The 23219-nt window shown below is 60.3% G+C and overlaps 2 protein-coding genes and 1 long non-coding RNA gene across 5 annotated transcripts; 1 reads left to right on the plus strand and 2 right to left on the minus strand.

The window, feature by feature from the left end:
- Window positions 1-53: 53 nt before the first annotated feature.
- On the minus strand, window positions 54-6296 carry RPS6KB2 (ribosomal protein S6 kinase B2). Of its 2 annotated transcripts, XM_055580663.1 has the most exons (15): window positions 6130-6295; window positions 5744-5784; window positions 5524-5644; window positions 5052-5120; window positions 3963-4110; window positions 2862-2919; window positions 2667-2767; window positions 2500-2590; window positions 2325-2415; window positions 2102-2209; window positions 1371-1433; window positions 1157-1234; window positions 904-1011; window positions 706-818; window positions 54-471 (listed from the first exon to the last, which is right to left on the minus strand). In XM_055580663.1, exons 1-15 carry the CDS (start codon window positions 6205-6207, stop codon window positions 282-284), a joined length of 1458 nt encoding a protein of 485 aa, XP_055436638.1. In that variant the 5' UTR covers window positions 6208-6295; the 3' UTR covers window positions 54-281. The 2 variants fall into 2 exon arrangements, with proteins under 2 accessions (XP_055436638.1, XP_055436639.1); XM_055580664.1 differs by lacking the exons at window positions 2667-2767; window positions 2862-2919 and having other exon boundaries at window positions 6130-6296.
- A 1328-nt stretch (window positions 6297-7624) lies between these two features.
- On the minus strand, window positions 7625-16715 carry CARNS1 (carnosine synthase 1). Of its 2 annotated transcripts, XM_055580666.1 has the most exons (10): window positions 16639-16715; window positions 16162-16199; window positions 14595-14868; window positions 13719-13808; window positions 12970-13457; window positions 12625-12799; window positions 12454-12539; window positions 11486-11717; window positions 11098-11378; window positions 7625-10048 (listed from the first exon to the last, which is right to left on the minus strand). In XM_055580666.1, exons 2-10 carry the CDS (start codon window positions 16162-16164, stop codon window positions 8822-8824), a joined length of 2856 nt encoding a protein of 951 aa, XP_055436641.1. In that variant the 5' UTR covers window positions 16165-16199; window positions 16639-16715; the 3' UTR covers window positions 7625-8821. The 2 variants fall into 2 exon arrangements, with proteins under 2 accessions (XP_055436641.1, XP_055436642.1); XM_055580667.1 differs by lacking the exon at window positions 14595-14868 and having other exon boundaries at window positions 16639-16692.
- On the plus strand, window positions 11143-14682 carry LOC129652263 (uncharacterized). The gene is made up of 3 exons (XR_008714503.1): window positions 11143-11928; window positions 12689-12813; window positions 14222-14682. It is a non-coding gene; the product is annotated as an uncharacterized LOC129652263 (long non-coding RNA).
- Window positions 16716-23219: the final 6504 nt, after the last annotated feature.

Here is a 23219-nt window from a genome sequence, read left to right on the forward strand (position 1 = left end):
TTCGTCCGGGCACCACCTCTGCCCTGGAAGCCAAGGAAGAGCCAGGTCGGTGCCATGATTCGATCCTTTTAATTCTCCAAGGGCACAGCTCAACTGCAGGAGGCCAGGTGGGCGCCCCCTCAACTGGCAGCCATAGCCAACAGCCCTTGGTGGTCATGATTCCGGGGTATGGCCACCCCAATCGAGACTGACTCACACCAGTCACTCCTGTACCCCTAGGCACGGCTCCAGGTCTCTGGAACTGGCCCAGGGTCCCGCCGCCCGTATCCCCACCCATTCTCTTAGCGCCCAGGGCGCCCGCGGCCCCTCTTGGACTTCTTGGTCCCCGAGGGGGGTCGGATGGGGAGAGGAGCAGTGCTCGAGGGCGGTGGTGGTGGCGGCGGTGGCAGCAGAGGAGGTAGTGGGGGCTCCACGAGCTCCTGTGGGCCGGGGCTGGGCCGGAACCCCTCGAAGGGCGAGAACTTCAGGGGGCTGCAGGGGAAATCGAAGCCAAATCAGCGTCTTCTTGGCCCGGGACCAGGAGGGGCGACTCTCCCCCTTCCCCGTCCCCACGCCTGGGGCTCAGGCCCTGTGGTCACGTGCCCACCCACAGGAGTCCCCACAGTAGATGGAGAAGTGGAGGCTGAGGCTGGCCAGGAGACGGCCAGGGCAGCCCCAGGGTTGGCGGCAGGACCACAGCTGGAGCCGGCCACGCCCCCACGGTACCTGACGGGGGTCCGGGGACTGCTGTTGAGACGCCTGGGCGAGCGCAGCTTGGGCTGGAAGGAGAAGGCCTCCTTGATGCTGTCCAGGACGGAGGGCGCCACGTACGTGAAGCCCTGGGGGCAGAGACCGAGCGATGCTTGGGGTCAGCGGCTCCTTGGCCCCGGCCCCGGCCCCCACCCCTCAGGCCCCCAACCTCACCAGGAAGGCCTGGTTGGCACTCTCACTGAGCGTCGTGTCGTCTGGACTGTCCACTGGCATCTGCCTCGTGAAGTGGGAGTCAAACTGGCTCACGTCCTCCTCCGACTGCTGTGGGCGCCCGGGAGGGAGGGTCAGAGGCGTCCAGGAAGGGGCCCCCGGGGCCCCCACCCGCCCCCCACCCACTCCACAACTGGTCCCACTAGCCCCGTACCCGCCCCCCACCCGCCCCTTGGCCAGCGAGGCCTCCACTCACCAGGGAAGGCCGGAAAGGGGGGTCCACACGGCGGGCCAGGAGGTCATCCCAATTAACGTGCCGGAAGAAGGGGTGCCTCTGTGAATAGAATGCCCAGCAACATGCCAACATTTCAAATCCTGGCTCCCTTAGAAACACCCTCTGCCCTGAGGCCCTGCCCACTGAGCATCCAGGCACCCTGGGAGCTCAGCCTGGCCCCTCACGATGGTTTCACCTGCACATCAGCAGCGTCCCCGGGGCCCCCTCCAATCCGCTGGTTAGGATTCCGCTTCAGGAACTGCAGGACAAGGGCGGAGGGTCAGGGTCTCAGGCAGAGTTACAGACCGAGCATTCAGAAAGGGGGTGGGGAAAAGTGACCCGGGGGTTGCGGGTTGTGGTGGGAGCTCTGGAGTGTGGTCTCCCCCTGCTGACACCCTCAGGATTTCCAAGGTTTGGTCCAAAGGCACCCCCTTCTCCACGAAGCCTTTGCAAAGGTGTCTGGTTGCTGGCATCGCCCCAAGGGGAAATTCATGGGGGTGCAACTTGCAATCTGGATGGGGCGCCTGCCCTCCCAACCTCGATCCCCAAGGATCACCTTTTTGAGGAGAGCAGCGAGTCTCACTGATTAGGACTCGGGCATGGCAACCCACTCCAGTGTTCTTGCCTGGAGAATCCCACGGACAGAGGAGCCTGGCAGGCTACAGTCCATGGGGTGGCAAAGAGTTGGACATGACCAAAGCGACTTAGCACGCAGGCGCAGAGACTTGTCCAGGGTTGGCAGCTGGTCTGCATCACAGCTGATGTCTCAGACCCCATAGCAAGTGCTCTCTCTCCAAACATACAGTGTTTGGTGTGTGTGTCAGTGGGGTGGGGGGGGTCCAGCAACCCCGACCCAGGGGGGTTCAGGCACACTTGCAGGGCCTGGGAGAGAAGACGGGGCAGGACCGAGTGCAAGAGGGAACCCACCTTTTTAACAAGATCCCGGGCATCCGGGGTGAGGTAGGGGGGCAGCTCCAGCTTCCCTCTGATGATTTTGTCCATGGTTTTCTTCCGGTTCTCTGCAGTGAAGGGTGGCTGGAGAAGGCAGAGGGTGAGGGGCGCCTTGCAGGCTGCCCACGGGCTGCCCCTGCCCCGGGAGGGGCCCCTCCTCCCACCCTGACACCCGCCCTCCCGAGGAGGCTGGACTTGCCGATCCAGTGAGCATGTCGTACATCAGGGCCCCCAAGCTCCACCAGTCCACCGCCCGGTTGTGGCCACTGCGCACCAGAATCTCAGGGGCCCTGGGGGCCAGGTGGAACCGCCAGTCAGACCAAGCCCTGCCTGACTGTGCTGCCCGTCCCTGGGCCCAGCCAGCTGCCGCTTACATGTACTCGATGGTGCCGCAGAAGGTGTGGGTCACGGCGCCCTCGTGGATCGACTCCTTGCAGAGGCCAAAGTCCGTCAGTTTGATGTGGCCTGAGGGAGAATGTTAGAGGTCAGGGCCCAGCCCCCCTGCCCTCCACTGGGCTCAGCCCTCCCCACATCGGCGCACCCTGGCTGTTGAGCATGATGTTTTCAGGTTTGAGGTCCCGGTAGATGATGCCTTGGGAGTGGAGATGGCCCAGGGCCAGTGTGATCTCCGACAGGTAGAAACTGCAGGGACAGGACAGAGTGAAGGCCAGGGTGGGGCTGGAGCCAGGCCCAGGCCCTGGACCCGATCAGGAGGGAGGTAAGAGGTAACACCCACCAGGCCGTGTCTTCTAGGAAGATGCCTTCTCGCTCCAGGTGCGTGAAAAGCTCACCACCTGTGACACAGACACGTTAGCAGCTGCGTGCCGGGACCAAGCTCCTCTGCTCGCCGAGTCTCGGTTTGTTCTCGGGGAGAGTGGGGCTCAGAATTCCCGCCCTACCTGCCTCCCAGAGCTGCCGTGGGGATTCAATTCAATTCAGCAAACATCTACCGACGCCTACTCGGTGCCCGGCCCTGTGTGGGGTGAAGCTGGGGACAGAGATGAAGAGACCCAGCCACAGCCCTCAGGATGCTCAGTCTAATGGGGAGACGGATGCACATGGACGCTCGGATACGCCAGCCCGAGGCTACAGCTCCGAGAGCCTAACCCCAAAACCCTCACAGAGGGGACAGGCGGACACAATCCACCCCCACGTGAGCGGACAGAGAAAGTCCATGGCAGTGGTGAGACTTAAGGGCATGCAGAGATGGCATGCAGGGAATGAAGCCCCTGGGGTTCGTGGGTACAGCTGGGGTCAGCAGGAAGAACAGGCCCAGATCACGTCCTGGTGAGCAGAAGACACCGGGCCCAAGGAGGCCATCCAGGCAGGTACGGGGAGGCATGGAGCTCTGAGCAGGAGGGTGGGGACAATCCCGTGCTGACCCTGGGAGTTCATGGAGGAGACACTAGGAAGGGAGTGAGCTGGAGCCTTCGAGGCCAGTGAAGAAAGTGCTGGGACTCCTCCCCTCCCCCCGAGGGCAGAGAGGACGGAGAGAATAAGCCACCTGGACTGGGGTCTAACTGGATGCAGGGAACGCAGGACAGAGGACCAGGATGTGAAGGAGTCGCAGTGGAAACGGACAGAACAACCCTCTGGACGTCTCTACCAACTCCCACCATTCCCATCCACCCCAACACAGGGGAGGAACACAAGAGGCGCTGGACAGACGTTTGCTGAATGAATGAATGTATGCATGCATGAATGGATGGATGGAGGGATGGATGAGGTGGGGGCCCCCCACCATTCTGCTCCCCACATCTCTCCCAGCTCCCCCGCCAGAGCTCCCTGCGTTGGTTCCCTGGCCTTGCCCGCCCCCCAGCTGCATCCCCGTTCGTACCGCTGAGGCACTCGAGGATGAGGTAAAGTTTGCCGCCAGTCTGGAAGGCATAGGCCAGTTCCACAATGAAGGGGTGCTTCACCGACTCCAGAATGTTCCGCTCAGCCCGCGTGTGTGCCGTGTCCTTGGCGTTGCGCACAATTTTGGCCTGCAGAGGCAGCGATGGGTTAGAAGGTGTGTGCCCAGGACTCCCTCAGCCCCCCTGCAGTCATGACCCTTCCTGGCCAGCCTCTATCACTCCACTATATTTCTCCATAGTCTACTGCTATCAGTGACCATCCTTTCCAGGGACTGGCTTATTATCCTAGTAGCATGGCTATCTGATGTGAAGAGCCAACTCATTGGAAAAGACCCTGATGCTCAAAAGAGTTTGAGCAGACTCTGGGAGATAGTGGAAGACAGAGGAGCTTGGTGTGCTGCAGTCCATGGGGTCACAAAGAGTCAGACATGACTTCAGTTCAGTTTAGTTGCTCAGTCGTGTCCGACTCTTTGCGACCCCATGGACTGCAGCACGCCAGGCTTCCCAGTCCATCACCGACTCCTGGAGCTTGCTCAAACTCATGTCCATCGAGTCGGTGATGCCATCCAACCATCTTATCCTTTGTTGTCCCCTTCTCCTCCTGCTTTCAATCTTTCCCAGCATCAGGGTCTTTTCCAATGAGTCAGTTCTTCACAGAAGCAGAACCCATACAGACATGACTTACCGACTGAACAACAACATGGTGTTTCTCAACCTCCACTCTCATGATGTTTGAGGCAGACAATTCTTTGTGGTGGGGGGCTATCTTTGCACTGCAGATCTTTAGCAGAATCCCTGGCCTCAACCCACTGGGTACCAGTAGCATCCCCCCTCTAGTCATGACTCAAAAATGTACACAGACACTGCTAAATGATCCCTGGGAGGCAACAGGGTCCACAGTTGAGAAGTACAGCAAAACAACATAATCGAAATTGATGATAAACAAGCAAATGTTCAAGACAGTGACCATCTTCTCTCGCACATTCACTCCTGTCCCCAAAAAGCCCGGCATAGTGCACTGGGAATGGCAGTCACTCAGTGATGAGCTGTTGGAAAAATGAATGACTCACCTTCCTCAGGACTTTCATGGCATATATTTTGCCCAGATTGCTGCCCTGTACCTTTCGCACCTGGAACACCTGTAGGGCAGGGGAGACAGGATCAACCTCCCTCTCCATCCCTATCTTCAAAAAGCTCCACCCTGCAGCTCTGGTACTGGGACCAAGAAGCCTAGGCCCACCCAGGGGTGGGGTAGTAAAGAGTTCAAGTCTAATTCTGAGAGGATTTGCTCTTTCTTCCTTCCCTCTGAGTTCAATCAGAGGCTCGCTGATTTACAAGTCTAATTTGAAAATTTTTTGGCAGCTCCACAGGTGGGATCTTAGTTCCCTGGCCAGGGATCAAACCTGTACCCCTGTACTGGAAGTGCAGAGTCTTAATCATTGGACTGCCAGGGTAGTCCCTACAAGTCTAATTAGTTCTGAGATGCTTTGATGCAGCAAAACTGAGGCTATGAGGCCAGTCAGGAAGGAGGAGAGCCAGTACCTTGCCATAGTTCCCCTTGCCCAGCACACGCAGCAGCTCAAAGCAGTGGGGACCGATGCGCTCGGGGCCCGGGTTCACACTGCTCTCAGTCAGCTCCACCTCCTCATAGTGTCCCACAGGCCTGCGGACACAGGAGGTTAATGGAGGCAATGCGCTCCTGAGCTCCTCAGGTCCCCTTCCCCAGCCCATTCCCTCCTCCCCCAACACGACCCTCACTCACTCCAGGCCAGCCGCCCTCAACTCCGCGAGGGGACACGCGTCCTGTGAGAAACCGAGGGGTAAGAGCCAAGGGAGGTGCCAGGCTCCCTCTCCCCAAAGCTGGACTGCTTAGCCCAGAAGAGAGGGTCAGATACGGGAGCTGGTAGGCGATGGACCAGGACTGGGGAGGAGAGGCGAGGGCAGGATAGGGAGACGCAGGGGAAGGGCTGGGAGCGTGCAGGATAGATCGGGGCGTGGAGAAGGTCAGATCTTAACAGTGGCTGGGATCTGAGACAAACCAGCGTCTGCAGGACCCGAGCCCTCTCTGCCAGGGGGTGCCCGGGCGATCCCATCGCCTGGACGACGGGATCGAGCCGGGGTCAAGCGGCGCCCGGGCGGACCACTCACCGCGGGGCTGAGCTCTGGCTCGCCCTCGCCTTCGCTGCCTTCCTCTGTCTCCAGGTCCAGGTCAAACACCGCCGCCATGGCTGCGCCGGCCCCGCGGGCCCACCAGCGAGTACCCAGCTGCGCTCAGACTGACAGGCCGGGAGCCCGGGGTCTTACGTCATCACTCCGCGACAGCCTCGCGCACCTATGACACAAGAGATTCCCCCGCCCTCGAGTCGGCGGCGGGAGTAAGGCATCTCGGGAATGGTAGTTCCAGAGTGCTGAAGTGCGGAATCCAGCCGGACCCAGGCTTCGGCCGGCCGCTCAGTCTTCCCAACGCAGCTCCCCGGGGGCGGCACCGGACAAGAGCCTCCTGGAAGGCGACTGTTGTGGTTCTGGGGAGAGTTTGAGCATGGATGGGACATAGTCGAAAGTGAATGCTGGTTTGAGCGTAAACACATTTCCCAGCCCTGTTGGAGCCCTGCGCTGCCGGGTTGTCTGGGTGGCGGCGAGAGGCAGGTACAGTATCTCTGTTCGACGCTGCAAGGGAGCCGGCGGCTGCAACACGGCTTCCCTAATGTGCCTCTCGGCTCAAAGACTTGAAAGTCAGAGCATTTACTGCTCCGTATTCAACTCACTGCTGGGTTTTGTTGCCAGTGAAAGTGTTAGTCGCTCAGTTCTGTCCAGCTCTTTGCAAGCCAACGGGACTGTAGCCCACCAGGTCCCTCTGTGCATGGAATTCTCCAGGCAAGGATACTGAAGTGGGTTGCATGCCCTCCTCCAGGTGATCTTCCCGATTCAGGGATTGAACCTAAGTCTCCCATACTGCAGGCAGATTCTTTACTCTCTGAGCCACAGGTTCCTCCCCAAAAGGATTCATTCCTTCAAGTCTCATCAACCCACCCATAAATACAGGCTTGGGCTGTGCATCAGGCACAAGAACTTGTATTTGGCAACACTACAATAACGAACATGCCAAACCCGGCCTGTCAGTTTAGATGTGGGCACAGATTCTTGTTGGATGGGGCTTTGGGGTGTGAATTGGGCCAGACCAGACCTTGGATGATTTCCAACAGTTTGGAAGCTGTCTGGATGTGCATTCCAGTTGGACCGTGGGGGCTATATATGAACTCAAATGGACAGAATTCAGAGTCTCCAGCCTGGAGAAGGGTTATCTGGTTGGGGTTGGCCCTTGCTGTAATTCCATCTTCAGGAAACCCTCAGGTTTGGGTCCTGGTGTGGGTGCCCTTGGCACACCCCTTGCCAATGGTGAACCCAGAGGCCTGACAGTGTAGCAGTTTATCCTTCCCTGGTGGCTCAGACAGTAAAGAATCTGTCTGCAAAGCAGGAGACCCAGGTTCAATCCTCTGGGTTGGGAAGATCCCCTGGAGAAGGAAATGGCAACCCACTCCAGTAGTCTTGCCTGGAGAATTCCATGAACAGAGGAGCCTGGCAGGCTACTGAGCGACTAGCACTTTCACTTTTTAGATGCAACAGGTAGCCCTTAACTACCTCCCCTTCCCCCTCCCACATCCCCTGTCTACCTACACTGAGAAGTGTTGTCCAAGTGGCAAGAACCTGGCCCAGACTCTGCACATGTCACTAGTCCATAAGCCTTTATTTGGAGAGGGATGCCTGTGGAGCTGTCCACAGCTCCTGTGCTGCACGGAGAAAGAGTCCTTAGAGCAGCTTTCCCTGAATGAGAACAGGAGTGTCGTCTCCTCTGCCAATGCAAGTTAAGTGTGCCTGAGGCCAAAGCACCAGAGCTAGGTGGATAAGGTGCAGAGTGCATGGAGGGGTGTTCACCTGTCTCAGGACCACATGTGAATGAGGGTAAGGAGGTGGGTGGGGCCCGGAAGCTGAGTGGGCGGGTGAAGTGAAGTGAAGTGAAGTGAAGTCGCTCAGTCCTGTCCGACTCTTTGCAACCCCATGGACTGTAGCCTACCAGGCTCCCTGGTCCATGGGTCCATGGGAGTGGGTGGGTAGGGCTCAGTAAAAGCGGAAATCTGGATGTGCATCTTGTCCTCAACCCTTCCATCACAGTGGCAAGACACTGAAGCAGTGGCTGTTCCTCTCTGAGCCTGTTTCCTTATCTGTAGAATGGAGCAATAGTGTCTGCCTGGAGGGGAGATGGTTACTGCTGACCCCAGGTCACCTGCTTCTACTGCTCAGGCCGAATGAGGCAGACGGGGCACTGCCAAAAGTTGTCAGCAGGCTCTAGAACTATCTGGAATTTGTTAAATGAGGGAGTGAGAGTAGGAGGATGAGGGGTTTAGTCTCAGGTTTTCTTGGGATTTGTTCAAGGCTCTCTTCTATAGGCAGCAGGAAGAGAAACAGACCTGGGGGGTGGTGGGAAGGATGGGCTGGGTTTGGGCCTACTCCCACCAACCTGGGGGCAGGGGGTGTGTGTGTCTGTGTGTACAGGTGCTGCTTCTCCATGGCTAGAGTCCTGGGCAGCTGTGGGGCTGGACGGAGGCCTTCGAGAGGGCAAGAAGGCCCCGCAGCGGCTCACCAGATACTTTCTTTTGTTGCCCTCAAGTCCAGGAGGCCTTGGTGTCGAAAGAGCCCTGGGCTCTGGAAAGACCTGGGGCCTTGGAGTGGACCAGCCCAGGGTGGGGCGGGGCCGTGGGAAGAGAAGCAGGGAGAGCTCCAGGGAGCAGAGGGTACCACAGCACCCCCTCCAGCACTTTCCCCCTGCCCTCTGGCCCCAGCGCTATTTGAAATGGGACAAGAAGTAGGCAACGGGGTAGTGGGGCCCATCAATGCCCAGGCCCTGGCAGAGGCCCAGCAGGCGGTGACGGGCCTCGGCTGGGCTGGACCCAGCACAGGCCACACTGCAGTAGGGCTCCTCGTATTCGCCAGGCACCAGGGCCTCCTCCAGCAGATTGAGGCGCAGCAGGCCCTGGTCGTGAAGAGCCTGCAGGGTCTCAGGGCTGGCGGTGGAACTCAGTGCCTGCAGGTGCTGGGACACCAGGCACATGACACCCACCAGGTGGCCCCGGGCGCGGGGGTGGGCTGGCAGGGCAGGTCGCAGGCCACAGGCCACCATAGCTGCAGCCAGCAGCAGGTCCACACCATAAAGCTCCAGGATCCAGTCTCGCAGGTAGAAGCCGCCCATGCGGGGGTTGATCTCAATGAGCCGCGGCCCAGCCCCGGTCAGCTTGAGCTCCACGTTGAAGACCCCGTCCAGCAGCCCGCAGCCCAGGCAACAGCGGAAGGCGGCCTGCACCAGCTGCGCCTCCTGCTCCGGGGCCAGCCCAGTGGGCATGCAGGCTGCGGTCTCAGTGAAGCCAGGCAGCCGCGTGGGGCCATTGTCAGAGACGAAGGCAGCCAGCAGCCGCCCGCCGAACAACACCAGATCCACATCATGTTCCGTGCCCTCGATGAACTCCATCAGCAGCATAGCATTGCCCCAGCCCAGCCCAATGCCCGGGTGGTCAGCCTCGCCCTGCAAGTCTCGGGCGATCCGGGAAAAGTGCTCGCGGCACTGCGAGGCATTCTTCACCAGCCGCACACCCACCGCGCCGGCCCCAAACTCCAGCTTCATGACGCCTGGTAGGGGCACCTGGCGGACAGCCCTGTCCACATCGGCCTCACTCTCTAGTGGACAGCAGGGCACAGCATAGAGGGAGGGCGCGGGCCAGGGTGGGCCACGGCGGCACAACAGGTGCAGCTGGGTGCGGCTCTTCTGCTTGGCCAGGCGCATGGCGGCTGGTGGGTTGCAAGGCAGGCCCAGCTCCTGGCAGAGCAAGGCTGTGAGCACCAGGCAGTCATCCCAGTAGGAAAAGCAGCCATCGAGCTGCAGGCCGCGTGCCCGCACCAGCTCCGCCAGCACCCGGGCATTCTCCTCATCCCGCCGGTGCTCTGTGACGTCGAAGTGGATGAAGGTCTGCACCAGCTGGGACGCAAAGTGGTTGGGGTCTGACTCCACCAGGTGTAGCTGCAGAAAGCACAGACGGCGACAGGCCGAGATCAGCTTGTGTGGGGCACTGGGCAGTGGGATGGGGCCTGGAATATGGTCCTAGCCCTTGGGGGAGAAGGGTTCACCAGCGCTAGGCGCTCAACGTGTGTTTGGTGAAGATTGAGTGAAAAGTGCAGAGGTGAGACACCTTATGCAGCCCAGAGGGGAGGGAAGGCAACCTAGAGGAGCCAGTGCTTAAACTGGGAGCTGAGTAAGATTTGCTGAGTGCTTAGTCGCTCAGTCGTGTCTGACTCTGTGCGACCCCATGGACTGTAGCCTGCCAGGCTCTTCTGTCCGTGGGATTCTCCAGGCAAGAACACTGGAGTGGGTTGCCATGCCCTCCTCCAGGGGATCTTCCCAGCCCAGGGATCGAATCCAGGCCTCCCACATTGTAGATGGATTCTTTACTGTCTGAGCCTCCAGGGAAGCCTGATAAGATTTAGCCAGAGGAAAGATAGTTGCAGGAGGGAGGTGGGTGGGGGGAGTGATCTAGGTGGGTGAGGGTGTCAGAAAGGGTTGGTCGACTCCTACTGGCAGGCACAGTCTGGCCTGGGTTTGTAGGGAAACCAACAGGGTTAGGGCTTAGGACTGGTGGCCCGAGGGGGGGGCCTTTTACTCTCGGCGGGAACAAAATTCAGCTAGGAGCCAAAAAAAAAAAAGTTGAGAATTCTAACCTGGGCGGGGCGATAGGCCCTGCCCCTACTCTGAGGCTCTGTGCTAAATCGGTTCAGTCGTGTCCGACTCTCCGCGACCCTATGGACCATAGCCTGCCAGGCTCCTCTGTCTATGGGGGTTGTCCAGGCAAGAATAGTGGAGTGGGTACAGTGCCCTCCTCCAGGGGACCTTCCCGACCCAGGGATCGGAACCCTGGTCTCTTAACATCTCTTGCTTCGGCAGGCGGGTTCTTTAAGCACTAGCTCCACCTGGGAAGCCCAAGCTGGACCGCCCCCGCATAGGCCCCGCCCCCAGGCCAACACCTCCCGGGCCCCGCCCTCACCACGCCCACCGGGACTCAAAGCCCTGCCCACCTTGAGCCCGTAGTCGCGCGCCGCCTCCCACACGAACTTCTTGCTGACGCCGCCGGCGCCGAGCAGCAGCAGCTGCTTTCCCTCCATGAGGCAGCGCGCCGAGCGCCGCAGCATCGTCTCCACCAGCGGCGCGGCCGCCGCCTCCTCGGCCGCCAGGCCTGGGCGCTGCACGGCCCACAGCCCCTCGAGCGCGCCGCACGCTTCCAGACACAGGCCTCCGTTCAACTCCAGGGCCACGGGGGTCAGCGCACGACCGGCCACCGTCAGGGCGAAGTCCACCCCTGGGCCGGGCAGAGGGGCGCGCGGGCTCAGTGCAGGCCGCCTTCGGGCCTCCGGGGGATCCCCCCCCACGTCCGCCCGTCCTAATCCCCAGAGGCCCCGCACTCACCGAGGAAGTCAGTGCGGACCTGGCGTCCACCGCGCTGCTCAGCGCTCAGGCCGGCCTCCAGGGTCAGCACGGCGGCTAGCGCGGCCTCGGCCGCCGCCTTGACGCGCTGCCGCACGATTGCCACCTGCGAGGCCTCCGCCAGGCCACACTGGGCCAGCGCCGCCTCCAGGGTCCGGGGCAAGGAGCTCTGGTGTCGCAGAGGCCGGTCCCCACGGCCCACGCTGCATACCACCTGCGCAGGGAGGCGACTCAGGGGGCTGGTCCCTCCGGGACCATCCCCGGCCCTCAGCACACCTCCCGCATGCCACAATCCCGGCCACACTCCTCCCTGGACATTGAACAAGTCCTGTCCTCTGGTGTGACTTAGACTGCACAAACCACCCTCCCCTGTCACTGCTCATCTGGTCCCCCTGCGGGGATTCTCTCCAGGCGTCCAGGCCCAGGTAGGGGTCTCTGTTCCCTAAGGGTGCCAAGTATGCTTGCTTCTAGGTCCTCAGCTCCTGTGCTAGCGGGGTGGCGGGGGGTGGTGCTGTGCCAGCCTGGTGGGCCCAACCCTAGAGCTCCCTGAGGGCAAGGCTGAATCTCTCCTCAGTTTGGCCCAGAGCTGTGTACCTAGGAGGATCCCTAAGCCTCCCTGAACTCCCCAACTTGGAGACCCCTCCTAAAGCGTATCGGGGACCCTGGGTCAGTCTCTTCTGTGGGCAAGAGCTCCGGGGGAAGAGGGCTAACCCTAACCAGCCCTGGGCCCTGGTAGCCAGCATGGCATACGAGGTAGGGCTCCTGTTGTGGGAGGGGTACCCAATGGGTGGGAGAGGAGAGAAGGGTGTCAGACCAGGAGGCCTTCCAGAGGCAACCAAAGTCCCCACCCCCGAGATTTTGTCCTCCCTGTCCAGGGGTCCTCAGAAGCTCAGTGGAAATAAGCTGGGGTGCGGCAGCAGGACCGTGACCTGAATCTGAGCCAGGCTCACCTTGCTCAGCAGGGGCCTGTCACCCTGTGTCCGACACACCACTGCACAGATCCGCAGGGCCAGCTCAGGGCCGGGGGGAGGGCTGCCTGGGGAGAGGCGGTGAGGCCTGAGCACAGAGCAGCCAGGAAGCCAAGCCAAGCTCCACCCTGGGCTGGCCCAGGCAGCCCTCACCTGCAAAGGGGAGCCGGGCAGGTGGGCAGACAGCCTCCACCAAGACACTCTCCTCCTCTTCCAGTTTCTCCAGCAACGCCAGCACTGTGTCCACCACTGGGCCCTGCTCAGCTCGTGGATACAGACGCAAGGCCTGCCGCCCTCGCCAGCGCCAGCCACTGAGCTTCACGGCCACCTGCAACAGGGAGGGTAAGGCAGCCGCCTCACTACCCAGGCCTCTGCAGGGTGGGACACTCATACCATAGGGGCTCAAAGCTGGGGACGGCTTCCCGGCATGACCTGTAACCATCCAGGGGGTCCCCTCCCATTGGCATCTGCACAGGCTCAGGGGCAGGAGCCGGTTACCTGCAGGGCATCACCCAGGGCCTCGGAACGCAGAAAGGCCCCCACTTCCTCCTTCACTAGTGTCTCCTGGCCCTCTTTGCCATTCAGCTCCACCAGCCGTAGTCCCGGGCTGGCATCCCCTCCCCGCAGCAGTGCTGATGGCTTGTAGGTGAAAGCCAGGGTGGCTGGCACGGCCACGTTGCCCTGCTGAGCCAGCAGCCGCCTCGTCAGCAGCCGGTCCTCCAGCAGCCGGGCCAGCTCGGCTGAGGCTCCGGTGGGGCAGGTCAGGTCGCGGGCGAGCTCAGCCGCCTCTCGACCCCAGCCAGGCCCCAGCCCCAGGCCAGCCAGGAAGTAGGTGGCCCGACGAGGGGGAACAAAGTCATCCAGGAATGTCAGGCCCCCCGGGTGGAAGCTCACGGCCTTGGAGACCAGCAGGGCTGCCTCACCCGGCTGCCCTGGGGCTGGCACCTTTGTCAGCCAAGCGGGGGACAGGCAAAGGAGCATGTTTCCTGTGGGCAGAGAGAGGAGGGTTGCTGGCCAGGGAAGGCTTGATGTCCCCATGCCCTCCACCTCCCGCCTGGGGCCCTGGGTCGTAGGGGGCAGCTGCTCCCAGAACCCACCCCCCCCCGACCCCGCCTCCAGAGCAGGGCAGCTGGTCCAGTGGAATGCAGGCTGTTGCCAGGGTCGGCGGGTATTTTGGGATGTGGCCGGGCCAGGGCAGGGCTGCCCTTTCCGTAGGAGGGGGTGGGGGAACTTGGGCACGCACTCACCCGGGCTCTGGACCCCAGCCTCCAGCAGCACAGACAGAAAGGTGCTGGGGGACCCCAGAATGCACAAGGTCACCTCCGCCCCAGGGCAGCCTTGAGAGAGAAGAAAATGATGCCAAGCTCACCAGGGGCTCCCCTTGCTGTCTTTCTGCCCACCTTTCCCTGCCCCCATGGCCCTGGCCTCACCCTTGGGCCCCCCAGGTCCTTCCCAGTTATCAGATGAGAACAGTAAAGGGGACAGAGGAGGCTGGAGAGGGAAGGGGAGGCCGCCTGCCCACCCCCGCTCTGTGAGGTTGCCCCCTTCTCTTCGCAGCTGGTCCACAAGACACTGGAGGTTGGGTGCCTGGAGACCTGGGTTCTAGCCTGAGCTCTGCCACTTTCTGTGCAACCCTTGGTCCCTGTGCAGCGGGGTGAGGAGTCGCTGAACCCCAGTTTCCCAGTCTGTTACACTGAGACCAAGTCTGTGATGTTCACCTATTCTAACTGTAAAGTCTCTGTCCACACAGACTCTTCTGTGGCTGCCTGATACAGAAAACAGACAAAGCAAGGGAGAAGTCCTGGGTCCCAACTGCTAGCTGCCTCCATGGCAACTCCCGAGACACTTTGACAGAAGCGCTGGCTCCTCTGAACATGGATTGCAAATCCCAGGGCTGGATCTTCTGGGGGTGGGAGGGAAGCCTTGATCTCTGACTTGACTGGTGCCAACTGCCCTTTGAAACGCCTGCCTGCCGGAGTTTGACTGACCTCACCTCCCTGGCTTCAGACCGAGCCCAAGCATGGGGGGAAGGGGCTGACCTTAACAGAGATGGAAAGCAGGCTGGGCTGAGGGTGCCCCCCTCCCCTCAGCGGTGCCCCCACCTCCCTGGAGCCCTCGGGCACCTGTGCGGGGCGCCTGGCTGCGGTCCTGGGTCTCCGGGAGGCCCGCTTGCTGCAGACAGCTCTGCAGGAGGCTGTAGTAGTGTGCAGTCCAGGCCTGGGCGTCCGCCCCCTCGGAGGCGCCCTTGCAGTCCAGGCCCACGTCGTGGCGCCAGGAGCCAGGGAAGCAGCCCGGGGGCGGCAGGCCAGAGCCCCCGCCCCACGGGCCCTCCTCTTCCTCCAGGTCCTTGGAGCCCAGGGGGCAGTCCCACTCGGGACCCAGCGGATCCAGGGAGAGCTGAGGGGGGCAGAAGTGGGGGGTCTTGGGCAGGCTGGGCAAGGGCCACATTAAGTCACCCAAGGGTCTAAGCCCCCCAGTCTCCTAACCTTGGGCAGACCCGGGCCTGGGAACCAAAGAGGATGGAGTTGGATTGGAGGGTGAAGCCTGTCAGCAGGAACATGCAGGTGGGAACGCTTTGCAAACTGTATGTGCGGTGCTCCAAGGGGTGGGGGCAGAAGGCAACGCGCTGCTAGCAGGACCGCTGCCCTGTCATCCCATGCCCAGGTCTGCCGAGCTTGGTTCACAGGGGCAGAGGTTTTTGGCTGTTTTGTTTATCAAGGCAGCCCTGGCACACTGTCGTGCTGCTCAGTGTTTGATGACTGAAGAATAAATGAACGAATAAACCAAGCGATCACTCCTGAGCTGTTTTCTTCTCTCTCTGGCCTCAGTGACCCACAGACCATCATGGAGTTCTGCTGAGACCTAAATATGTAGATGAACCCGGCCCAGCGTCTTCCCCAAGTAGGCCTGAGGATCTGCTATGCGGCTAGTCTTGGGTCAGGCACCAGTAAGGAAAAAGCTGGTGTCCTTCTTTTCAGATGTTCTGAGTCATGGAAATGCGCTCTTTGCATGAAATCTTATACCCTGCCCCTCTGAGGCTGGCTGACTCCTGACTCCTGCTCAGAGGCTCAGGGTGAACAGGTGGGGACACAGGTGGGCCTGTCCTCCGGGGGAAAGGCTGGGCCTCCCGGAAAAGTCATGAGGTTTCCTTGGGCCTTGGGGTTGCCTGGTGCCCTCCCTGTCCACCCCCAGGGTCCTGATATGACCCAGAGAATCCCCTCAGTCATCGGGAGACAACCTGTTGCAGGCAGCCGGGAGGGCAGAGGTCTGGGCCTCCAACCTGGACTCGAATCCCGGTTTCCTGGTGCCAAATTCTGAGCCTCGGTGCCTCCTCTTAGAACGTGCGTTCCCTGAGAGCCCACACTGGGTTTACTGCTGTGTCCCCAAACTTAGAATGGGGCAGGGCACATGGCAATAATGAACATGGCAGAATAAATGAATGCCAAAGGGCACGGAGAGTGCCCGCCTCCTGGGCCTGATGGGGGAGAGACGGAGTGCCTGGCACCTCAGCAGCTGCTTGTCCCATGGCGCATGGTGGGGAGTCGAGGGGTGTGCACGCAGCTGGTCTCGGGTCTGAGCTGCCTGCACAGGCCATGCCAGGGCTAGGTTTTTAGTGCCCGCTGCTGCCCTCTGGGCCCTCCCTCTGGTTAGGGTCTCAGGCTTTGTGGGGAGGGAGGAGAGGAGACTCACCATCGTACAGGAGGAGAGGCTGAGACTGATGGGAGAGGCTGAGGGAGAGAGACAGAGGGGCAGTCAGGGCAGCCAGGGTCTCCACCCGGCCTGCAGCCCCTAAGACTCTGTGGGTGGAGAGGTGGCAGCCACCGCGCCTCTCCTGCCTGAGCTCCGAGGTGTCCAAGGCTGCCCCACCCCCACTTGAAGGAAACAGAGGGATTTCTGACACCGGGACCCCAAGAGGGCGCACCCAGAGCTCACACATCCCAAGTTGCGCGCGGCAGCGCTGGGGGTCCTGGCACTCAGCCCTTCCAGCGGCGGGCGCACCGGGTTCCCCGTGTGTGCACGCGCTGTCTGGGAAAGGCGGGGTGGCGGGGTGCAGGTAGTGTCGCGGGTCCCCCCGGGGGTCCGGGCGCTCAAGGTCCTGTCCCTGCGGCCCCTGCCCCGCAGCCCCCTCCCTGGCTCTCCCCGGGGCGCGGGCAGCAGCCGGGGTACCTGGAGCTCAGTAGCGGCTCTGCGGGGCCGTGGGACCCGGCGGGACTCGGCGGCGGAGGCACAGCGCCCGGCCCAGGCGGCGCCGCTTTATATAGAAGCGACCGGGGCATGCCCAGTGCCGGGCGGGGGCGGCGCGGGGCGCAAGGGCCGGGCCCCGCCGGCCTCGGGCCAGGGAACCCGCCCCACCCCTCCCGCCAAAACCTCCCACCCATCCCAACCTGGGGTCCTGGGGGGCGGGAGTGGGCGCGGCCGACCTGGTCAGAGGTAGGGCGCCTAGCAGGCCAGGGAAAGACAGAGTGACAGACAGGGGGACAGACAGGAGACATTTAGAGCCACAGTAAGTCGAAGAGAGGGCCAGGTTCTAATGGACAGCGAGCATCCGAGAGGGTCACAGGTTTAGGGGCTACAGTATAGACAGAGGACAGAGTGGGATAAATAGAGAGACCCACAGTGGAAGAGAGATGCAGAGAAGATAGAGGGGGAGGGAGGGGAGCGGAGGGAAAGTTGGCAGAGACTGGTACCAGGGCTTGTCCCCACAGGTGGAGTGCCCAGGAGAGCTGGTGGGGCTCACAGTCTGGTGCCTCGACCTTGGGTGGAGTCCTGAACTCCCCAAGCACTGCCAACCACAGCTGTCTGCCAAGGAGCACCCTGCCCCATAGCAGATGGCATGCCCAGAAAGACTTTCTTGAAGAAGGGTCCCTGTACATCCCCGGGGTCCCTCCTTGCCTCTCCCGGACCCTCCAGAGTAGTGACCACTGGGTAAGATGACCCCACGAGGGCAGTCGCAGTTCTCTGGGACGCCCTCTGCCCTGGGTGGGGGGGGGGCCACAAGGGAAGGGGGGGCCAGGCTGGGAGTTCCCGTGGGTCTGAGCACAGGATAGGAAAGGGGGCGTCTACACAATCTGCCCTGCCTATCAGCACTCAGGTCCGCTGGACACCCACAGTTATACCCACTATCTCCCCAAGACACACATCCTTACCCCCAGACACACCCATCCAAACAGCCACAAAAGCACATTGCAAGAGTGTGGCTCACACTCACATGTTCACCCCCAGAAAACACACCCAGAGATTCACACCCTCTCCTCAGGTGTGTCCCCCTAGGTGAATTCCCCGCTCAATCCAGCTCCAGGACCTCGGCACCTCCCCTTTCATCTCCTCCTCCTGTGATACGTGTTTCCGCCTCCCAGGACTGGGTTGAAATGATCACAGCTCCCTGTGCTGGGTGCCCAGGACAGGGAGGCGATTGTTACAGGCCTTCCCCTGCAGACTCTCTCTCCAGAGACCCCCTGGTGGATCCCTAGAGCCTCCCGGGCTGGAGGGGAAGGACTGATGACCCCATGGCATTTGTGGGGGCAAAGATGGCTGCCTCGAGCCCTTTCTACAGCTATAGACAGAGCAGCCTGTGAGGACCACCCCCGACTACCAACGCAGTAGGGGGAGAAGTGACTTATCTGGAGCCCCCCATCCAGCTTTCCAGGGCTGCTCTGGGCCCCCCTGCTCCAGATCTACACTCTGCTCCTCCCTGTGGCCCGCCCAGGCTCCTGGAATGAGGCACGGCCACCCTAGAAGATCCATCCTCTCGCTGTGTGAGTACCCTGAGCTCCACGGAGATCCACGGAAGGGATGAGGGATGAGGGCATGGACGTCACCAAAGAGCATGAGTGTTGACACTTAACACGTATTAAAAAACAAAATTCAGCAGCACACATTTTAAAGATCTTGTCAGCTTTATCCAACGGGCTAACAGAAAGGAGCTCCAAGGAGCTGTACAAAATGAAAAACTTTTATAGGCAGAAGAGGGCAGACACAAAAGTTATACTTAGGCAAAAACTGGGTTGGTTATTGCAAGGTCACTTTCTCCTCCTTATTCTTTTGCCCTTGCCCTCAGCAGTGAAAGTGCAGAGTTCTAACCACTGGACTGCCAAGGAATTCCCTGCAAAGTCACTTTGTTTTGGGGGGACAGCAGGAGTGTATCGGGTAGATGACCTCACTAGTGCTGGTAAGGTGATTCCTGATTGACTGCTTTAAAAGAGAGGATTTCCAGGAGAGCTGGAATTGTATTGGGGTGGTGGTTTAGTTGCTAAGTTGCGTTTGACTCTTTCGACCCCACGGACTGTGTAACCTGCCAGGCTCCTCTGTCCACAGGATTTCCCAGGCAAGAATACTGGTGTGGGTTGCCATTTCCTTCTCCAGGGGATCTTCCTGACTCAGGGATCGAGCCCTGGTCTCCTGCATTGCAGGTGGGTTCTTTACCAACTGAGCCAGTGATTAAGTTGTCTCAGTTGGGTGATGGAGGGCTTGGTGTCAGTGACTCCATCTTGGGCCTGCTGTCTTGTTCCTGTTTTTTAACACTTTTTTTTTTTTATTTGCCTCCACCAGTTCTTAGTTGCGGCATGTGGGATCTAGTTCCCTGACCAGGGATCACACCTGGGCCCCCTGCATTGGGATCATGGAGTCTTAGCCACTGGACCACCAGGGAAGTTCCTGATGTCTTGTTTTTAACACAAGCAGCGCAGCATCTGTTTTCTCATCCTTAAATGGGGATTATGATGCCTCCTTTAGCCCAGGCTTGGCTGGGCATGGGGCGCCTGGCAGAAGGCAACAGTGTTAGCAAGTGTTTTTTGACTTGTCCTAGGCACTATGGAGTGCTTTATGTTCCGCATCTCACTTAACCCTACCCCGTAGCCGTTGTGATTCTCTGCCTTTTATAGATGAGGCAGTCAAGGCTCAGAAAGGTGATGTGATTTGCCGAGGGTCACCCAGTTGGTGAGGGGCAGGGCTGGGGTCTTCCCTCTGCCAGAGCATATGCACACAGAGCAGCGTGGTTCTGTGCCCACCCCCAGACTGCCCTGGCTGGGCACCAGCTGTGATGGCATCTGCCTTGTGGACACAGAGAGGAAAATCAGGGTCAAGCTATGGCAGCCCTGGGACTCGGCGGGGCTGGGGGCAAGCAGGCTGGCAGGGCAGTCTTGCTCTGTCTACACCAGGAGAGCCTGGAGGTCACCCGAGGCTGAGCTGAGCCAGGTAGGGGCGGGGTGAGGAGAGGCCATGCCTGAGCTACTGCCCAGCTCCACTAGACAATAATCCCCGTAAAGATGACCCTGGCGGAGTGCTCTTGGGGCTGGGGTGGGAGCTGCTGTTTTCCCACCATTTGTAGGAGGAAACGGAGGCTCAGAGAGAGTGAGCCTTTCCTATGTGTCGAGGCAGTCCGAACGCGGGTTGGAAAAGAATTTCCAGACACAGAGCGTTTCAGAAGGGAGTGAGTCTATTAAGAACGAAGAACAGAGAGAAAGTGGGCACTGTGAGCGCAGGGGGCCGATCTCCTGACAGAGCAGAGAACACTGACAGTTTTCATGGGTTAATAGCCAATTTTTATAGCCTCAAGACAAAGAAAATTCCTGCTGGAAGATGGGCATTGGTTGGGGTGTCATAGGGTGTTTACTGGAGTGGGCATCTTTGCCAAATTAGGAGTCAGGAAGCTTCTTAGTAATGATCAGGGGTGCTTTTGGCAACGGCTACAAAGGGGCTCAGTCAGCTTCAGAGGTGACCTTTGTTCTGGGCTCCGCTTCTGTGGCCTGGGGACAGGACTCCACAACGAGCAGGACTTTACAGGAAGTCCAAGCTTGACCTCTGGACAGTGTGGGGATGGGGGGACGTTTGGGGTGGGTGGCAGTCGAGATGAGACCATGCCCCCCAACCATGAGAGATCCGTCTGCCCTTCCACTTCTTTGCTTGCCCCCACATTCCTGTCCCTGTCCCCTGGGCTGACCAGGCAGATGCCAGCCCAGCTTTGGTTCCCACAGGGTGAGTGCTCTCAGGTGGGTGCCCTGCCTTCTCGGAGCCCCTTTCCGGGCAGGGGTGTAGGGAGCTGGGGCTGCGTGCAGTTGTGGAGGTTGCTCACTGCACAAAGTTGCTCTGCTGAGCGGTCACTTCCTTGCGGTCCTGAAGGGCTGCATGTACCTGGAGAGGGGACATCTTTTCCTAACTGGCACGCAGGTGCCATAGGGGTAGCGCAGCCCTGTGGGAACAGTGTGTGTAAAAGTGTTCACATAAGGAGGGAGTGGTCCTATTCTGGCCTGACCCCTTGGCCCAGGCTTCCCAGGTTGATAACAGGACCTGCAGAAGGACTGCCCAGAAAATGCTTCTCTGAGTAGATAAGGCCGTGACTCAGCCCCAGCTCGAGGGGCCCTGCTGGAGACTGCCTGCCCCAGGGTCTGGATCTGTGGGACTGCCTTGTGGCCTCCCCTCCAGCTTTGGGATGGGTTCTGAGCCCTGGACCAAGGCTGCTATTCCTGCTCCCCTAACCTCTCGGCAGAAGAGCTGAGTGGCGGGAGGCAGGGAGTTCAGGGCGGACCCTATAAACTCCCTGCAGGCCCCCACCTGCCTGCTTCCCTGCCTGAGAGTCCATCAGACTCAGGCTCTAACCCTAAGGCACGGTCTAGCCGGCCCTGCTTCTCTCTGTGATCCTGGGCTGGACACTCAACCTGGCTGGGTCCCCCTTTCTCTACAGAGGCTCTCAGTGCCACCTGCAGAGACAGGTGTGTGGGTGGATGGGGGGTCTGAGAAAGTGGTCTGTGAACTGCAGGGGAGGACGTTATTATTAAGCTCCAAGTACCCTGGTGGAGGTGCTTCCCAGGAGGCACTAGTGGTAAAGAACCCACCTGCCAGTGCAGGAGACATAAAAGATGCAGGTTCGATCCCTGGGTCAGGAAGACCCCCTGGAGTAGGGCATGGCAACCCACTCCAGTATTGCTACCTGGAGAATCCCATGGACGGAGGAGCCTGGTGGGCCACAGTCCATGAAGTCAGAAAGGGTCCAAAGAGTCGGACACGACTGAAGCGACTGAGCACCCTGGTGGGGGCTTGGGAGGGAAGGGGGGCTCAGAAAATTGTATTTAACTCACAGGGGACCAGCTGCTGCCCCACACTCAGAACCAGGGCTGGAGCGAAACTGGGGGAGTGGGCAGGAACAGGAGGGAGAGAGCACCCACAGAGGGTGGCCAGAGGTGGGTGTGAGCCAGGTTCTTGGTGGCTGACTGGGGGAGTGAGCCTTGAGTCTGCCATAGGCGGCAAAAGAAAGAAAGTTAGTTGTTCAGTCATGTCTGACTCTTTGTGACCCCATGGACTGTAACCCACCAGGCTCCTCTGTCCACGGAATTTTCCAGGCAAGAAACTGGAGTGGGTTGCCATAGGCAGCAAAGCTCGGGCCCAACTGCCTCTCCTCCTGGCAAACTCAGTTTCCGCCCAGGCAAACTTTAGCTCTGTGTCTGGACCTCCATGTGAGTCCCTCCTCCAGACCAAAAGCTCCTTGAAAGTGGGATGGTCTGCCCCTGGACCCGGGACCTGGCCAGTCACATAATAAGCACCGTAAGAGTATATACACAGAGACTTCCCTGTGGGCCCAGAGGCTAAGACCCTGTGCTCCCAATGCTGAGGGCCCAGGTTTGATCCCCGGTCAGGAAACTAGATCTCACATGCTGCAACTAGAGATCCCTTGCACTGCAAGTAAGACCTGATGCAGCCAAATAAATAAATACTAAAAGGAGGAAAGTATATATAGATCCTGATGCTGGGAAAAAACTGAAGGCAGGAGGAGCAGGGGACAACAGAGGTTGAGACGGTTGGATGGTATCAATGACTCAATGGACATGAGTTTGAGCAGACTCAGGGAGATGGTGAAGGACAGGGAAGCCTGGCGTGCTGCAGTCCACGGGGTTGGGCTGCAGAATCCGACACGACTTAGCAACTAAACAATAACAACACAGAGGGAGTGTCTTCCTGTGGCCGTGGACTTGTCACCAGCCCGTTTGCAATCAGGGGTCTGAGGGTGCCAACATGTTCCAGCACAGCCACTGAGAAGGGCTGATGGAACACTCCACCATTTAAGACTACAGTCACTTTCTCCGGGTACTCCTGAGCCCGACCGTGCCCCCACCCTCCACCCTCGGGGGAGGGCACCCAAGGAGGCGGGGCACCGAGACCGCCCTGCAGGGACATGAGCCTGCCTCGGAACCAGCCTCGTTGTCCTGGCAATGGCTGCTGTCCCAGGCACCTCGGGCACCCACGGGGGCAATTAGCGAGTGTGGGAGGGGTTTCCATGGTGGCAGTCCCCAGGGGGTGCGGCTGGGGTTTCGGGAGGGGGCAAGGGCCGGCGGGGCCTTTCTCCTTTGTCCGGGCACACTAGGCCTTTGTTCTCAGCCGGCTCTCTCTGAGGATGGGACCAGGACCCGGGGTGGGCAGACTTGGGTTAGAGTGCTCCCACTGCTGGGGGGCTCCTGAAATCAGCAAGGGGAGGGAGCAGAAGAGGAGACAGAATCCCACATGTGGGCCCAGCGTCCACTGGGGGAGCCCTCCTCCCCCAGCACAGGAGCCTCACCTGGCCCCAAGAGGCTGGGTGCTGCGGCTTGCCATTGGTCCCTGTAGCTGGTAAACACCTTCCAGCAGCCAACGGGCAGCCTCCATGTGCCCTGGGGAGCCGGGGCGGGACTAGGAGGGGCGGGGCCGTGAGGGGAGGGGGCAGCAGGTGGAAGGTTGCGGGTAGAGGGCATTGATCTGACCGCATGCAGGCTTCTGTTCAG

This window comes from Bubalus kerabau, chromosome 5, assembly GCF_029407905.1.
Source record: "Bubalus kerabau isolate K-KA32 ecotype Philippines breed swamp buffalo chromosome 5, PCC_UOA_SB_1v2, whole genome shotgun sequence".
Lineage (NCBI taxonomy): Eukaryota > Metazoa > Chordata > Mammalia > Artiodactyla > Bovidae > Bubalus > Bubalus kerabau.